An 18862-nucleotide genomic window follows, 5' to 3' on the forward strand; every position below is an offset into this window, starting at 1 on the left:
ATGGGGGTTTATGAACTGCTGAAGTATGATCTGCAGCTCTGTTTTGTAGTGGAAATACACATTGTGTCTAAAAATGACATATGCCAGGGCAGCTGTTTCTGGCAATTATTGTAACCAGAACATTAAGCCCATGTTATCTCATGAATTTGTAGCATTTTTGTTTCTGCCAATATATTTTGTATGATAAAAACTTTTTCAACAAAAAGGAAATGTTTCATTAGTTTGCTTACAAAAAAAAAAAGTCTGCCCTAAGAGTTGAAATTGCTTTTTACATTTTTATATTCTGTAACATTTCATTTTACATTTTCCCTGTCCTTATGGATTTGAAATTCAGCTAGGTCTAATTTCTGACCATGGGTTTTTTCCTCCTCACTGAAGTATAGAGGCATTTCATATCAGAATTCTGTAGATGAATGTTAGTTTTCCATACACATTTTCCATTTGCCTAGTTTCCTCTGTCTTTTTCTCTCTCTGCATAAAGACTGCATGCAGTAGGGTCAGCTTTAACTTGCAAAACTTTTGGACCTTGAAACTTGCAGATAGGTTAATTTAAATATTTTTTTATGAAAAGAAGTTCTGCTGAATTTTCCACTGATCTAGCTTTATGGTGGGGGAATAGCACTTTGTGGCAAAAGAGGAGAATATTAGAAGTATAGTAAAAGATCTTTTGTTCAGCACTTCCTTCATATCATCAGAGCTGTCTAAACTGAACACTTCCTTTTCTTTTGCTCCAAACAATGTTTTCAGCTCAGATGTAAGGTTGAAGAGTGTAAGATTTAAAAAGTAGTAAGTCTAATACATAGTTAGAAAGCAAGCGAGCTTTCTTTTATTTCACTGCTTCCCTCTTCTGGTATTGTTACTGCTTTAACAGAAATTTTCTTAAAACCAAAATGCAAGTTGTGAATCTCCATTTTTAAATCCTTACATCTTGGTTCTTTCGGTCTTCTTCTTGCGATCTTTTATCACTAATTAAAATGAAAATGCATTCTTACTGCACATTACTCTTGACAGTTTCCTTCTGTTTGCAAACAATTTCAGGACAGTCTGAACTCACAAAATGACTACCCATACTTTCTATTAATGTTAATAGTTTGGTTTAGTTCTCTTAATGTTAATAGTACAGTTTAGTTGTATGTTTCTCGTATGTTTCTTCTGCATACCTGTGATTAGAAGGGGAGTGGAGTTTGGCTGTAGTACTTCATTGCACACTGTTGGATTTCTTTTTGTTGACTTGTAATAAGCCAGACTACACATCTCCAGCAACATTTTAGTTAATCACTGGCCTTTCTGAGAAAACGTGCTGTATACCTCAAAGTTTTAAATTAGTCATATCCTGCTTGCTCTTCTCACAAGGGCAGTCCTATTCCTTACAATTGAGATTACTTGTTGAGATAGTATCAAGACTTCAGACTTGGCTAATGATTATAGCCTTGATTGCTTATGAATCTCACTTTTGCCCAAATATCTTCTTGTTTTCTCCCATACTGTCCTTTACAAGGTGAGTACTATGGAAGGAAAAAACCACACCTCAAAACATACTCAACATCCTCTCAAAGTGCTGCTCAATTCCTCTGTTGTGAAGCCTGTGACATACTTGATAAGCATCAGGCAGCTGGTGTGACCTCTTCCTTTTATAACCTTTGTATCATTGCTGCCTTGTTCACCCTCCATTGCACTGTGTTTCTTGTTGTGGTCTCAAACATGGCCAGAGGCCACTGTGTTACTGTTAGCACGTGGGATTTCTGAAGCATTTTAAGTTAAGTCTTTTAGGCACGAGAGTGTTACAAATAATAATGGTATGGGTAAAGTAAGCAGGACTTGAATTATGCTAACTTGTACCCTGGAGTTTTCTTTCAGACCGTTGGCATCCGTATGTGTATTCAGATGTTTAATAATCAAATTCCCTTGAAATATCCTTATTTGGTTTGTGCAGAGTTCTGGTTGGGCTCTGCTTTGGCAGTCCCTATATCTACAGTTGTTTCTGGCACAGGGAGATTTCTCTGACTTCAGTGTTAGACCTAGAGGCCAAGTGCAGCACATGGAGTAGGGTGTTGTAAAGTCTGAATTGCAGCATCCTTTCCTTTTGTATTGTGGCTACCTTTTCTTACAGATATTCTTTGCCTCACTTCATCCTTTCTTCCCTCTCTTTCTTTCCTTGCTGCCCCTGACAGAATGGCTTTGAGCCTCTCTTTGTGTTTGAGATTGACAATAACACCAATACCATTAAAAGAAGGCCAGGGACTCGCAAACAGGTGAAGAGCATGCAGTGTGTTGCTGTTGTGATTGTCCTACCCTGTGGTGTGCCGTGTCCCCTTCCCTTCGCCCACTGCTGGGTACGTGGATTGAGACGACTTCTTGTTACTCTGCATCAAGGTTGTCTTGCTTTTTTCATACAGGAATAAATAGCTATATTAATGTTACAGACCACCTACTTCTGTTTTATTTTACTCTTCTCATAACAGCTAATGTTTTGCTTAAGCAATATTTTGGAACTCTTTAAAACAAACAAAAGAAACCCACAATTTTTGCTCTGCCCTGCTGTGGAGAAAGAATCTGTCTTGAGGGTCAGTTGTTAAATCTGCATAGGGCCTAAAGATGTTTGTATTGAAGGCTTGCCTGAGTATAACCTCTCCTTCTAGTCCTTCCTGGCTGTACTGTTCTGAAGTGGCAGAATAGTTGCCAATCATTTTAAATATTAACACTCCCGAGTGTGTTGTTCACATCTGTAGAGTTTCTAGGTGTCATTTGGTCGTCTTTTCCTGTGCAGAACTGCCACTTTGCTATTTGAATGCTGTTTCAGAGACGACGGTTTAATTTTTGAACCATTCAGTCCTGAAATGTTAATGTTTTGACTGTGTTTTCAATAAGAGTTTGGCCTTCTGGATCCATCTGTCAGTGGCAAATTGGCATGCTGGAGCTCCTGTTCTGTAAACATGAAAAGTTGTTTATTTGGTTGGGTTTGATACTGGTTATAATTGAAATTTAGCTGCACTTTGTGACAATACTGTATATCTTCACACTGGTGTCTTCCCCAGGAGCTAGACTCCACCCAGGGATTCTTACCTTGTGTGTAATTCACAAGGATCAACATTAGGTGTTTGTGGCAGACAAAAGCATGTATTCTTGAGCCCATTAGATGTGGGTTTCTCTGATTTTACAAAGTTGGTAGGAAAATAACTTAATCAAATGCATAACATTTCAAACATTAAAAAGAAATATATTTAATTTGAATAGTGGCTCAGAATGAACTGTTGTAGGGTAAAATTTCCTTTTGTTTGATGGCACAGGTGTTACTAAAGAAGCTTTTGCCTTCTGTATTGTTCTTAGTTCTTATTTTGATGTGTAAAAGAAACATTGCACCCTCCCAAACTTATTAGCCTGAAAGCTCAGGAGGGTAGAAGGCTTTACCTGTAGTTCAGCAAGCATGTGTCTGTTGCCTGTTGAGTGTTTCTGAGAATGTGATCACGGTCACCTCTTCCTTTTTAACTTGTCTACTGCATTCCACCTTTGTGCATGACCTGTCAGCTGTTGCTAACACTGCTACTGCCTTCTCTTTCTTTCTGCATTCAGTCACCCTCAGGGTTGAATCAAGAAAGCTGTGTTACTGCCCTGCCTAATGCCTCTACCTTCAGTCCTGTCAAGGTATCTCTTGCTATTATTATTCACCAGTAAAGCCAACAAAAAACTCTTGGATCCACACATCTGTTTTAACAGGTGTTAGTCTGTCAGCATCTAATCAAAAGTTCAGGTAGGGTATGAATCCAATTTACCTGATTAAACTGTAGTAGGTGTTACCTCATCTTAGCTTTAGGCTGTGTCTACAGGAGGCCTAAGCTGCAAAAACATGGTAACCAGTCTCTGTTCCAAGGGGTTCTTGGTTGTCTTTGATGTTGCTTTTTCTGTACAAGATTATTTACTTTGACAGGGTTCATCAAAAATACTCTTACTGTATTTTTTACCAGCTTTCTTTTGAACACAGATATCCTACATTTCTTTCTCTTCTGTGGAAACTGCTATACTGAATGCATTCATCACAAAAAATTGTTTTTCTCTGTAAGCACTGTAATAAAACCACGGTGTGTTTCACTGGGGAGAGAGGTGTTCAGTAAATAGCAGTTTTGCATTAGCAAAGGTGTCAGAGGTGTATCCTTATAGGTGCTGCTATAATGCAAGTTCTGGATGTTATTTAATTACCTGTCTTTCTGTATCCCCTTTGCAAGGAATACTTTGAAAGTTCTGGTTGGAAGGAAGAGTAAACAAAGATCTGTCATTGCCCAGTCAGTGCTGTTTCATCATTCTTTTTACTCAGAAAAAAAGCAATTGTGTAATTTCTGCAAAAGGGAAAACTGTCACTTTCTGCAGAGATGAGACTTGGGGAACAATATACTATGTTTTTTTCACATTTCTGGGTTTTTTCCTGAAACACATTTGGATGGATGGAGTAAACCACAGCAAATTAAAATGTAGACACAGCCTTTGCAGATTAGGACCATTGATACTCTTCTGCTTTTTTTGTCCACAGAGTGATGACAGATCTACCATCTCCCCCGGCTCACCTACCACTCAGACAGGTAACAGGAAAAGGAAAAAAAATTGTGAAAAATAAGATAAAAATGCCTGCTTGCTCATTTGCACTATGAAGAGAAGGGAGCGTATGTTCCCATCTCTGTATGTGATGCTGCTGTGTTTGAGAGTTTACCCAGTTATTTGGGTCTCCTTCGAAACATATGAGGGGAGAGACAACAGGGGTGAAGCGTGCCCTCAGGCAGAGCATCGGGTTTGGCTGGTTTAGGCCTTCATGCAAGCTTTGGCACACAGGTGCATTCAGCAACAGTCAGAACAGTTGTTGGAATTGGTGTGTGGAATGTGCTTTGCATGCAAGTGTCCTCGGAAGTGCCTTTTCCTGCTCTGCGCTTTTATCATGCATGGCTGTAATTTATTTTGTCATTATTATATTAAAATTTTTGGTTTGTTCTTTTTAATTACCACATTGCTGAACCCATTTCCTATTTAAACTCTAACAGTTTACTTCTTCCTCCTTTCCTTTCCTGTGCCTTTCCACGTTGTTTAGTCCACCTTTCCCCTCCATATCCTGGCCATGCAGCCCCGCCTTCTTATAGAAACCCTTCCCAGCGACCTGAGAGTTTCCTTTTCCGAGCAGCTGTCAGGGATGAAGCAAACAAAGGTAGGTTATATAGCTCAGAAATTAGCTAGTTTTGCTACATTATATTAACATCTGCATTACCTAGGTTTTGTACTGTTCTATTACTTCAGGTCATTGTCATGAAACTACTTTTAGAGTTCCATTTGTAGACACATGGCTTTAAATACTTTGTGAATAAGCAATTTTTTTATTTATAGCTCAGATATTCTCTTGTCATATTTGTGGAAGTGTGGAAATTTGCTCTTCCTTGTGTCTGTGCTTGCATCTAAAAGTACAGCAAGGAAATGCACAGAAGCTTTCAACAGCTGATGAAGGCAGCTTGATAAATTTTGCATTGCACAGCAGCACATAAGAAAATTGTGATTTCTGTAGAAAGGCTGAACTGTTCCTACGTACTCCATCCAGCAAAACATTGTCCTCTTTTGTGAATGATTATTATGCAACAGAAGGACCAGAATCTAAACAAAGGAAAATGTGTTAAAAAGAACACCTCATTTAGATTAGCAGATCATTAGTTTGATTAATAATCAAATGAAAGAAACAGATTTGTGGAAAGGAATGCACTGTACCCATTCCGGAACCTTGTGTGTACATGTGTAGTACAGCAGTGAAGGACAATCAGCCAAACCACGCTTAATGATTTTCTTTCCTTCATGCTGCTTTTTTAGTCATTACTTCATCTTCTGCCCGTGCCTTGTCTCCTGCTAACGATTCTGCAGACCCTAGAGTACGACAAAACTCCAAACAGCGAGAGGAAGAGCTGGAGCTAATAGAGCAGCTACGTAAGGTAAGTGCTGCCAGGAGCCAGTATGTGGACATCTTAGTAAATGCACTGCATGCACCCTGCTAAATCTGTCCTTCTGTTTTGGACTGATTTCACTGGACCAGTATGGCGCACGGTTGACTGACATTAAATGGCATTGTACAGCCTAAGTGATCGTTTCAGGTGGATGCAGGGGTGTTCACTTATTTTTTTTGTTGTGGGTAAAGTTAGCTTCATACTCTGTAAAATAAACAGTGGTGATTGCTTCCTGAGTGTCTGGTGATCTCTGCTTTTAAAATGTATTTGTGCTTTCTTTCATCCTTATCAGCCTTCACACTTGTAAGGAACTCCCTGGAAAGTTGCCTCACTGTCTCCTTTTAATCTTATTTTAAAACTCCTCTTTGCTTTAAAGGCTACAGAAAAGCAGATGGGAGCGCAGAGACTACTGCCAGTCATGCTGACGGCATGGTTTCCTTGTGTGCTCCGGATCCATCTATTGATTCTTACCTTACCCTTAATTAAGTGCAGAACAACTGAGGCAGAAATATTCCTTGTACTTGTTCTTTTTGTCTATTCAGGGCCACCACACTCCTGGTTTGTGCATGCGTACAATGACAATACACATGAATATTGAGAATGCCACATGGCATTAAGGTACTGCTCTGCTTTGCCCCAGACTTGTTTCTGAAGAGCATGAAGGGTTTCCTTGAGGTGCTCTAATTAACTGTTTGAACTTTCACAAGAAATAAGAATTTCTACTTTTTAAAGCTGATTTTAAAAGCCATAAGCATCCCAGATGGACAGAGGGAATTCCCTCTCTTCGTAAATTTTACAATAGGATCTCCTTTCTCTAAAAGGAGGAAGTTATCTTAAATAAAACAAAACAAAATTCGGTGCTGTTTGCAGAGCCTCTCTTCTGTTACCTCAGAATGCTTTGTATGTAGTCTGTCTCTTGTTCTGCTTCCCAGGTAAGCTTAAAACTTTTTTGTAAAAAAAAAAAAAAACAACTTTAAAAAATTTAGATACAGTATAACAACTCAGTGAAATTCACATAATGTTTGAAATAAGATTAAAAGGCTGAATAGAGTTTCTGTCCGTTCCTTCACACAAATACTACCTACATCATTTTTTAAATACTCCTTATGCCAAGTAGTTCAGGTTTTTATTTAAAGGCAAAAAGGTTGTCTTGAATTCCGTTAACTGTGTTGTCCTCCAACCCACAAAGACAGTAGTTTTCACTTGCCTTTGGCAGAACCATTCTCTGAGAATATGTGGGGTTAGGAATACTGTTCCTAGACCCTGATTTCCGTTATTTTTGAGTAGTGGGTGCATTAGTCCCCTGTACTGTACAATGAAAACTGTTCATTACTGAACTCAGTTGCTCCCTGATTGTGGTCAGCTCTGGACCACAGTAGTGCAAAGAGCTTTCCTTGATGTTATTCAGGAAGCTGTTTGGAATTGTCATGAGGATGAACAGAGAATTGTAATGCAAGCAGTCTGCCTTTTGTAAAATGTTCTGCAGAATTAAACAGTTGGAGGAAACCAGCTCTTAATTTTTGTGTGTCCATGTTAATTTTTCTACAGAATATAGAATCACGGTTGAAAGTGTCATTGCCCAGTGATCTTGGAGCAGCTCTCACTGATGGTGTTGTTCTGTGCCATTTAGCTAATCACGTGCGCCCCCGATCTGTTCCCAGCATTCATGTCCCCTCACCTGCTGTTGTAAGTATGTGATAACGATACTATTTTATAGGTGTCCAGAATAACATCTAACAAAGTCCTGTAATCCAGACAAATGCTAAATCCCGCATCCTCCTCTGTGAACATACATGACAAAAAATAACCATCTCTTCTGTCTAGAAAAGGTCTCTAGCATCATTACAAGAAATTATATTTGGGTAGTTTCATTTAAATGAAGTTACTTCTAACACAGACTGTAAGAGAATGTTAACATTTCAAGTCTTCCCTACGTTAACTTGAAAACTAGTGAAATAAGAGACAGTTTAGTGTGAAAACTGAAATAGGATATTTCAAAAGATCCAAAACGTTCAGGAAAACAGATAGTAGAGACACATAATATTCTCTACAACGTTTAGGGTCTCAATACACAAGACACTGAAAAACAGGCAGAGAAGCCAAGTTGATTCCAGCGTCTACTTCACAGCGCTACAAATTTCTCTGCTTAGAAATTCTAGCAGAGCACACTCAAGCTACTTGGAGAGCAGCATTTCCTGGAACAAAACAAATCCAGTCATACCTTTGTGATAACAGGAGAAAAGGCAATTGTATCTGGGGACTGTTGAGAGCAAGGAAGGAAACATGCAGAAAAGTTTAAAATTATTGAACTTTTTTTTTTCTTACCCTGCCTAACTGCAGTGTTTCTGGAAAGCAATGAAGATCATCTATTTCTGAGTGCATTACTGTTTGTCACATAGGAAAAGCACAGGAATAAATAAAGGTCAAGACCTGTGAAATAATGACAGATTATTTACCTAATCTGTATTTGTGGAATTCAGAAAGTTCATTGAAAATATTTAGGGTCAGCTACTTAAAAGTATGGATGAGCAGACTGCTTGTTATGCACCTTTAAACTGTATAAATAAGGGAAAAAACCTGAAGATTGTACCTTGGAGAAGAAGTTGAAATATGCATGTTGTGTTTGCTTTTCCTTATTTTGGAGTCAGTCTTTGTGCTGGTTGGTATTTGAACTGGCACTTACAGGACTGCCTACTATATCATTGTGGTTCCTACCCCTTGGACTTAATGTGAACAAGCAGATGTCCTCATTATTTTGGGAAGGGTTGAACTGGAGACACCAACATTTTAGGCAGATTGTGGAATCATTAAGAGAAAAGGCATACAGATGCTTTTCAGAAGACTTGCGTCATTGAGAGTATCTTTTCAATGGCCTGGGTTTATGTGCTGTTGAATATTCTGTGTTAGGAATTAAATCATGGCTTTGTCATATAAATCCCAAGGAAGAGGCAGCCTTTAGCCACACGGCTCCAGGAGCAGAAGAGGCATCGTGGCATTCCTTAGGCACAATGTGATCTTTGTATTCCCTTCATCCTTCCAGAGAAAGCAGTCAGTGCTAGCCTTTAACCTGCTTCCTTGGGGGAGAAATATGGCACTTTGACAGAGCAGAAACCCCACCGCTTATGAAAAAGTATTGAACATAGTGGCTACAGCAGCTGCTGCGTGCTGCTGTGTAGACTGTTGGTAGCTTGTTCAAAGGAGCCAGAAGCTTGTGTGTCTTTTATCAGAAAAGAATAAGCTCCAAGAATAGAAACAAGACAGAGCCTGTGCTGTGGTATGTGTGTGCAGAGGTGTGAAAGCTAACTGTAGAAAAAAGCTTGCTTGAAAAAGTGCCAGTGAGTGCAATTCAGACAGCTACATCAAACACATCTACGAGAGGCTTACAAGCAACAAGCTTCAGTTCCAGTTTTCTTCGATTATTTTTTTGCTTCATCTAGCCTTTTTTTGATTTTATCCCTTTGTTAATTGAAATATGGTTTGATATTTCTATATTTCTGTATTGTAATCCAGAAGAGACTCCAGATTTGTTATGTCATGAAATAGCTCTGAAATCACGTGGAAGCCATGCATGTGTGTTTCATTCAAAATGTATTTTTAAAATTATTATGCTGTAGTCACTAAAAGCGTTAGCCAGTTTTATATAACAGCTTGTATATAAATAGTGCACAGCTTAGAATTGTCTTTTTTTAAAAAAAACATACAGCATGCATAAATTAGCTTTTCATAAAATAGCTTTGAAATTGGAGGTTCCTTCTCTAAAGCAAACTTCAACAGAGCCTGCTTTAAATTAGAGAAGCTTATGTCAGTGCAGTGTCTTTTTGGCAAAGAGATTTATTAAGAGTTCTATTTAAATAAAAAATAAAGATCTTTTGAAATCCTGCCAATTAAGAGCACTGTATGCCTGCCTGCTTTACTTTGCAGCCTAAACTTACAATGGCAAAATGCAGACGAAATGTGGAGAATTTCTTGGAAGCTTGCAGGAGGATTGGAGTGCCTCAGGTATGTATTTCTACTATCCTGAGAAAATGTTTCAGGTGCAGTTTTGTGTTATGCTTCAGAAAATAAAACTTTGAAAGACTGAATGAAAACGGAATGATTAGAAGTTTAGAAGGTTCAGGTATAAGCTATGTCTTGCAGTATAGATCAGACTTCTCCTGCATTGTCTTCAGAGCAAAATGAAGTCAGATATAGCTTATCAGAGGTCTGATTCGCTTACTGCTGTGCCTCAAATTTGTAATAGCCAATGCAGTTTGAGTCTGCCTTTAGAATTGCGAAGTGTTTCTTGTAAAGCAATTGCAAGATTAGATGTTTGACAGCTTAAAAGTGGGATAACATTTGGATGATGTTTTGCATGTGTTATTTTAATCCCAAAGCTTTTCATGTTCCTTCAGAAAACTTCTCTTACGTAAATGTCTTTACTGTCTTACAAACAAGTCGCAGTATTATTGGCCTTTCTCTGGTGGTAGCTATCTTTGCATAGATCCTACTTCTTTTGTTACGTGCTAGTGGTAGAAGTCTATCTTCTGGTATTCCTTGTCCCCTTCTGAAACTTGGAAGATCTAGGAGGTGGGAGCATATAAAATAGTCTATCTGAGTCCAGTTACCCTGTTTTATGCTGTCCTGTACTTTCCCCTTTGTCTTATTCAGCAGCTGTCTCAGTACAAATAGTTTTGATATCGTGTTTTTCTTAATTTTACTTCTAGTGCATCAATTTGTTTGGTTTCTTATACTGCTAAGCATTAGTGTTTCTGTTGTAGGTGCTGTTTTCTTTTGTATTGAGAAAGGGAAAAGTAGACCTAGTGACTCATTTCCCAGCTATTTCTAAAAGCAGTGTTCTTCAGTCAGTTGTGCAGTGTTTTCTGGTGTTTTCAGATAGCTTCACTTGCAGGCATTTGAGCCATTGGGATTTCAGGATAGCATATTTATTGAGCTGCCTGGCAATTTCGCATGACTCAGTGGTGAATCGCGTTGGAACGTGGTAGGGAGTTGTAAGTGATTGTTGGTACTTTGAGACCCTGCACTATTTTGGTCCCCTAAGAAACTTCAGGCTTTTATTCCCAGCAGAACTGCACAATATAAATTTGTCTGGAGCAAAATTGTTCAATTCCATCCCAGCCTCCCTATGAATAGCTCCCTCAGATACGAAGATTTAATTTTTATGGGATTGCAGTACAGAGCAGATCACTGAAATGACCCACATTTAAAAAAGTGACCCACAGGTGAAAAAGCCACTGAAGAAAAAGTCCCCTATAGATCTAGTCTGCTACATCTACTACACCTACTGTCTAGGACCCTCCTGTTTTTCTCATGTTTCTTGCTTTAATGCAAAAGAGTTCAAGGAGAGTGTTTCTGGGGAAACTTACTGAAATACCCCCACCTGAATTCTAAAGTTGCTTTCACGTGTCTACATTACATACCTACTGAGATGTGAATGTAAGATATCTGTATGCAAGAATGGCGTGGCAGCCTAGTATATTTTTCTTGAAAAGATGCCTGCAGGTATTTCTGTTCATTTAAATTCTCATTACAAAAATAAAAGGCTTTCTGAAAGTATGGATCTATGTAGAAATACTTACCTTCTAAGAGGAAGGCTACTTTTAGAGAATGCTAATTGCAGGCACCACAGTAGAGTAGCTGTTTCTATAGGACTTTGCTAGTTAAAGCTCTGGCATTAAAAGAAACCAAGAGTTGAACAGATTGGTATGTGTGTCTAGATTTCACTGATATACAGCAGTTACCTGTGTGAAAGGGAGGGAAAAGATACATAGTGGGAATAGCTACAGAACACTTAATCTCTTAATTAGTAATAGATATTTCTGCAGGAAACCGCATTCAAGCATGTTACACATAAATAATCCCTTGTCCTACTGTTTTCGTTAACTGAGATAGATGTGGAGACTTAGCTTTGGTGAGTACTCAGTGCCAATAGCATCTTGGAAACCCGTAGCCTCTTCATTTCCCCTGGAGAAAAATGGTTTTCAGTAAGGCATGTGCAAACTGCTGTGTTTTTCACAACAAAGAATAGATACGTGTTTAAGCTGTAAAGGTGACAGGCACCTCACTGAACACTGAATATTTGCATTGTGAGCTCTTTTCGATGGGAGTCTTGCAGATTCCTTTGTGAGATTTAACCAGCTGTGATATGCTTCTCAAACATGTAGGTTATATCTGAGATGTCTAGTAACTGACTGCTTCGTGGATGTTGCTATGACTAACTGACCTTTTTTTTCTGTCTGTTTTCCCTTCCTGCTTACACACTGTGGACAGGACAATCTTTGTTCCCCTTCTGACATTCTTCAGCTAAACCTCAGCGTTAAAAGAACAGTTGAGACTCTTCTTTCCCTGGGGACAGATTCAGAAGAATCCAGTCTTGTCTCCCTTTCCATTCAGCTCTGGGGCTTTGTGGTGTTTTACTGTACTCTGATGCTAACACTCTGTATGTTCTATCGCTGGGTCTTTTTTCTCTAGCTGAAGGGTAGTGTTGCCGCTTCCTCCCTCCATCACTCCGGTGCTTGGGAGGGATTTTGGGTTTTGTCAAGACTGTGTGTATGAAGTGCTTTCTTTCCCGCTGATGGGACAGAGGTGACAAGTACGATGTGCAAACACATTGGTGCACCCACATGACCATCTGTGACATAATTCACATTTGTATTTGCTGTGTCATATTTAGCAGATATGTTGCTTTTACAAGGCAGAAAGTGCTGTCCATGGGCTAGAGCAAGGGGCAGAGGTCAGGACGTGGGTGCATGCTATTGTCTGCTGGCAAGTGTGATGTAGTACTGGGAAAACTGCATTGGCAGTTTGTGCCTCAGTTTCCCCATCTGTATAACGGGATTTGCACCTACTTTGGTAAATCGCTTGAGGATTATCTGATGAAAAATGTTAAAGAATGCAAAGTATTTTTTTTTTTAACATCAGTGTTCTTGATGAGATCTCACAGTCTTGGGAGACATGGTCTGGTAAGTTTTGTCCATAGGACTTTGTAACTGGTGCTTTTTTTTCTTATTCACAGTCCCATATCCTGCTTCTGAGAGCATTTGATTTCTCGTATTTGTAGACTCTGGTGTATTCCTCTGAGTCAGGATTTCTAAAATAATGGCTAGTGAATCCTGAGCTCCTTGAGCTTCATAACAGATGAAGAAGGACATTTTCAGAGAAACTGAGCTCTTTACCAGCTTTGAGAAAAAATTTTCTGGCACAGAAGGAAAAATCATTAAGATTCTATCGAATGCCACAGAACGTCAGAGCATTTTACTGTGCTCTGGGTAGAACCTAACAAAAACTTGAGTTGCCACTTGATTGTGGGCACCACAACCCATGCTTGCCCTATGCTTATTCCCTTCTTCCTCTTATCCTGTCGTTTTCAGAAACCTCTGTATCATACAGTTGCAGAAATATAAGCCCCAGCTGCATGATCGCTCTTCACTGTTTTACAAAACTCAGGTAGCCTTCTGTAAAGCTTCAAAGCTTTTCCCTCCCTAGGAAAAGCATCCTGGTGCTTCAATGCTTTAATGTCTCAGGGACACCTCAGAACTTCAGGGCACTCCTCATGTGATGTGTAAAAGACCATGTCTCCTCAGAGTGTAGATTGATTCAGGGAACTCTGCTCGGAGATCAGTGACAGGTAAGTGTTAGGTAACATGGCTGTTCCAAATGTGGTTTCAATAAATGTCTGTTATAGCTGAAAATACAGTAAATGGCTTGTAAGCCCAGTTGAAGTGGTGTTAGCATTCCGATGTTAACCTGGCAACAACTCTGAAGCACAGTTTAAGATACACAGGAGTTCAGTTGTAAATGTGGTCGCTACCAGTAAAAGTGTGTTATGGGTACACGGATCTCACAAGCTCGCATAACATAAAGTGAGTATTTAACAAAAGGAGCAAGTAGAGGAGCTGATGCCCTCTTTTCCAAATCACACAAAGTGTTCCGTCCAAGCAAAACATTTTTGAGGAAAGAGGGAACCTTTGACAGGGGGAGATTGTTTTATTTTTAAATAAGCTATTTTTGCACTGCTTATTGGTATGAACTAAAACGAACTCTGTTCCTGTGTTTCTTAACTTCTCCTAATGAACACTGTGATAAAAGCTGCAAGGGGTTTTACACTAACAGTGCCTTCCAGTTTTTAAATTTTGTTTGTCATGACTGTCTGTGGTAAGGAGTCATTCCAAAGCTTTTCCCCTTATCTGTTTGCCTACATAAGAAGAAAGATAAGGCTTATTTGCTCAAGTTTACAAGTGTTTTCTCCAAAAGCACACTTTTTTTCAGAATAACCTAAATTTGCTGGAAAAAAAATGTATTTCAGCCTGATCATATGGCTTACTGTGAAAAATTCAGTCTGGGTTCATTTGTTTTCTCTCCACTGAGCTTTGCGGGAGGAGTGTTGGCTGCCGCTGTTTATGCCGAAGGATTTCTTTAACATCAAAAATCCGTAAAGATTCAAAGAGTGGAGAAATACAGGTTGCTGTGGAAATAACGTGAAAAATAATCTCTGTAGCTCAATAGGAAGGACACACTTTGGTTATTGTCTACAGATATAGAGAACTGTTGGACATGTATCCTGACTGCTGTGGAGTAAGGATGGCCAGGATGTGCCAAGGACTTACGTAGGAGGAGGCTTTAAATACATCTTAGACTGAGAATAGCACAATTATTAATAAACACTTTGAAACCTCTTTTTGCATTTTGCGTATTACTCTTTTCCTTAGAATGATTTTGGAGGTTCCCTGCTAAGCAGGTGTACTTCTGGGAGATAAATGAGCCGTAGTGACGCATTCTCTGCTGTAACACGAGGTCTTTCCTCACGTTTGATAGCTAAACAGGCACGAGGAGTCCCTCAAAGGCAGGTGTGTTTTGGAGAGGAAGGCATGGTTCCTTTCCTCCTCTCTGTTGTAGCAGGCTCGTCGTGTTGAAGCGAAGCTTTCCCCCTCCTTAAGTTCACTTGCTTTTGGTTTCATAACCTGCTGCCGTTTTAGTATGGGCAGAGACAGAGGACAGTTTGCTGCCCCTCACTTCTCCCGCAGTCCTTTTTCAAATTCTTATTTGTACAGTTTCCCAGTAAGTGAACACAATGATTAGCCCAAGGCCACCTTCTCTGGGTAGTCAAGTTCATGGTTCTGTAGTCAGAAGCAGAAATCTCATCTCATACCTCTGTGTGTGTGTGTGCTTAGCTGTCCATAACATTTCATATTTCAGCCATCTTTTGCTTAATTTTTTTTTTCTTTTTGGTTGAGTGTTTTTCATCCGTTTTGTTTTTGTCTTTGTTTTGTTCCCCATTCAGGAGCAATTATGTTTGCCTCTACATATTTTAGAAGAGAAGGGTTTGACACAGGTAGCTGTGACTGTCCAGGCGCTCCTGGAGCTGGCACCCCCAAAGCAGCAGCAACTTCACCACTTGTCTGCTGTGTAAAGACCTCCAGGACCTTTTGGGTTACCTTGGCTAAGCAGAAGGACGCGAAGACTTTACTGCCCGTGCAGTGCATCCAAACACACAGAGCTCTGTTCTAAGGAAATGAGTTTCCGTGATTCCTGACAGGAATGTTTTACTTCATTTCTCCATTTTTTTGGAGATCGCAAGAGTTTCCAGTAACATTTTTATTACCAATATTTTTGCCCCATATTTAAAATGAGAGTTCACTGGGAGGAGGGCAGGGGATTCCAGTGGCTGGCTGTTGGAGCCAGCTGTAGAAACTGACCTTGTAGACTGAAGACGTGGGTGTAGAATTTGGAAAGCAATTCCTGGGGGAATTGATTTGGGGAAAGAAGGAAAAAAAAAAAAAAAGGATATTGCTGCAGTGGGCACATGGGGAATTAAATTTCTTTCTTCTCCCGCCCAGGGTTCAAAGGAAGGGAGTTTCTTTGCCTCCAAAGAACAACAGCTGTTTCTGTTACATATTTTTAAAAATGCAACACAATCTTAACCTGCGGAGTTTGATAACAGAGTTGAACCTCGTGCAGCTGTAACTTGTGTTGGCATGTCCTCATTACTTAAAATTTTAAAGCGGGGAGGGGGGAAGCTAATGATTTTTTTTTTTTTTCCCAAGGGAAAAAATAGTACATATTTTCTCTGCAGGAAACCCCTTAGTAAAAGATACTAAATCGGAACTGTTCAAATTGTACTAATCGCATCAGCATTCTTACTGGATTCACTTTCTGTTTGGGTTTTAACATGTCTTTGTCTGAACACTTTTCCAACATCAGTGGAGGGAGATCTCCTGTGTCCTCTCACCTCCCCTTCTGGTCACGGAGGGATGTGTTTGGCTGCTCAGTGGTTTTATCAAATGATGCCTAGGTGTCGTCAAAAGTCATGGATGTATTTTCACTGCAGTGCGAAGAATTACAGCTTGCCATGCTAATCATTGGAAACCCGTTATCAAATAATACGTTTATTAGAAGTTGAAGCATCCCGTGCAGACATACCAACACTGACGGATGTCCCAGCAACTGAGAAATTTACCGTTTTAAGAACACGGTTACTGAATTTCCAGAGGTGGGCTGCATATTGTTAAAGGAGCAATCTCTTGCAAAAGGTAGCTTCTATTTCTGGGTTTGACAGGGCTTTAAATGAGGCCTTTTATTGTTGGAGCTTATGTAGAGAGATGCACTGGTTTTACAGAACTACCATTACTTCCTCCTTCTTTCCTTAACGTAAAAATGGAAATTCAATATACAGGAATGGGAGAGGCAGCTGAGAAGTTTTACATTTTGTTGGAAAGTTCATCTGCAGAACAGAGTCTAGCTCTGTGTGCTCTGGTCCTAGTGACGAGGCCAAGCTCACTACCAGATCAGTTACAGTATTTATTTTTGCCAAAAGAGAGACCTTGCAAAATCCAGTTCTCCACCCATGCAGTTCCTTTGTTAGGTTTTGGACAATTTAACGCATCCCAGAACGTTCTGCTACTAATACATGGTGCACGGGGTCTGAAACCAACTTCCAGCATCAGAGGTGTTCCATCTGGGGATACTTTTAAAGCAGAATACGCCAGGAGGATTTTATGGGGATAAAGGGGGAAGAAATGGGCACAGGCTAGCTAAAAGTCATTTTTGCGGAGGTAAATGTGCTGTGGGAACACTGGCAAGGACTGGTCAAAGCTGGATTTTTCCCCTTTTGATTTGCAGTTTAGTTTCTGCTCTGTTTTCATGTGTTTCTTCCAAGGTCCATTGTGGTGACTGTTGAATCCCTTGTTTCACATAATTATTCCAGTTGTTTCTTACTGGCATTGCTTGATCACGTTGCAAGTGGAGAACACCTGAACTGAAGGGTGTTTGAAAACAGCACAGCTGAAAAGAGAAACCTTTTCACACTGGGTGAGCCCCATGCCCTGAGCACCCTGCAAGAAACGAAAATGCCAGTAACTGGCAATACACATAGGAAGAGAGAGCAGTTCCATACAGACGTACCTTCCTCCTTAAGTAGGTCTTGAATTTCACTTGCAAGGAGTGTTAGTTAGTCTTAAAGTGTTACATAAAAGCATCTGAAGTCTCTGCTGTGGAAGATTCTGCCACTCGCAAGCAAACAGTACAGACCACAGATGATCCTTGTGCGCTCGGCTCTGCACACGGTTTGAAAGAGGGGGGCGCCGAGTTCGTCTTGAGGTTCCGACGTTAGGTCACTGTGTTGTTACAAGGGCGTGTTGCTTTGCAGTCGCACACCGTTCGTGGACTATTGAAATATTCCTGTTTTGAGAAAACTGTTCCCTTCATGGAATTGTGGGGGGAGGGGGCAGTGTTTGCTCCAGTCCGGCTTCCAGCGCTTAGGGAAAATGAAATTTAACAGTATTCAGGTTGGTGGAAGTTTGACATTTCATGAGTACTAGTGTTTAGGAATTGATGGGGTGGGGGGTTGAGTTTGAACTGCAAGAACCGGCCGTTTCCCATTGTGCCTGGTTAACGCAGCTACTGGGCTGCGCCAGCACCGTGTGCGCAGAGCTGGGCGCGCGGGAAGGGCGGTGGCTGGTGCGTCCCCAGCATCGCTCACCTTGTTCTAAGCAGTGGTTCACTCTGGCAGTTTCGATGTGTGTGATGATGTTAGTTTGACGTTTATAATCCTGTTTTCACGCTGGCAAATGCTAAATTTTGACCAGATGTTCAGGACAAAAATCCAAACTTGAAGTTTCATCGTACAGTTTATTTAATGTATGATACCAAAACCAAGTGTGGTTGTCTTTTGCAAAAAATTGGTTGGGATTTTTCGGTGTATTTATGTGCAATTTTTGTTGAATCCCATGAAAAAGAGTATTTTAAAGAAAACGTGTATAAAATTCTATTTTGTGTGTTAAAGCAAAGAGGCAATTGTCTTTCCTCTGGGGCATTTGTGTTGGAGGATGTGGGAGGAATCCATCTGAGTGTTCCGTGTGTGCTGGTGTTTACACACCGACTCCGTTGTGTCGCCATCCTTCCTCAAACCATGTCCAGCACGGAGCTGCGGTTGAGGCTCAGCAGTCACACACTTGAGATCGAGTGGCACAGGCACTCGGGTGTCCAGCGTTTGGGTCTTCCCCCTCCTGGAGGGGGGGGGCTGTCCCAGGGCCCTGACCTCGGTGCCCTGCGTAAAATACATCAGAGAGAACTTCTTACAGCGCCGAGAACATTCCTGTTGTTCTTGGTCGTGGCACGATGGCAAATGGTATTTTTATCCTTTTACAACTGTAAACGGTTCTTTCAAAAAACATTTTAGGAACAGAGGACTTTTAAAGTGAATTGGGACATCTAAAAAATTCTTTTGTATAGATATTGTGATGTTTTACAAAGCGATCTAATTTTGTTATTTCTGAAAACAGTGTAAACGTGTAATTAATAGAGTAAAGGATTTTAAAGCTTCATCCCATGCTGTATGTCTGTAAATACATTCCATAATTTCTAAGTCTGTTACATATAAATGTGTCTGAATATTGTATACTTTA

At 40.1% G+C, this 18862-nt stretch overlaps 1 protein-coding gene across 18 annotated transcripts in view; it reads left to right on the forward strand.

The window, feature by feature from the left end:
• The window catches only part of LRCH3 (leucine rich repeats and calponin homology domain containing 3), a 68157-nt gene extending 49376 nt beyond the window's left edge, over nt 1-18781 (forward strand). For 4 of the 18 annotated variants that reach the window (XM_037406791.1, XM_037406794.1, XM_037406793.1 and 1 more), the window contains 8 exons: nt 2172-2252; nt 3571-3642; nt 4523-4571; nt 5072-5185; nt 5833-5951; nt 7512-7649; nt 9885-9962; nt 12231-14635. In XM_037406791.1, coding sequence (XP_037262688.1) covers nt 2172-2252; nt 3571-3642; nt 4523-4571; nt 5072-5185; nt 5833-5951; nt 7512-7649; nt 9885-9962; nt 12231-12431 — 852 coding nt within the window. In that variant the 3' untranslated portion in view covers nt 12432-14635. Of the gene's footprint in view, nt 1-2171; nt 2253-3570; nt 3643-4522; nt 4572-5071; nt 5186-5832; nt 5952-7511; nt 7650-9884; nt 9963-12230; nt 14636-15240 lie in introns of those variants that run through there. The other 14 variants (XM_037406795.1, XM_037406797.1, XM_037406801.1 and 11 more) reach the window with 10 other exon arrangements.
• The last annotated feature ends 81 nt before the right edge of the window (nt 18782-18862 follow it).

This window comes from Falco rusticolus, chromosome 13 (genome assembly GCF_015220075.1).
Source record: "Falco rusticolus isolate bFalRus1 chromosome 13, bFalRus1.pri, whole genome shotgun sequence".
Lineage (NCBI taxonomy): Eukaryota > Metazoa > Chordata > Aves > Falconiformes > Falconidae > Falco > Falco rusticolus.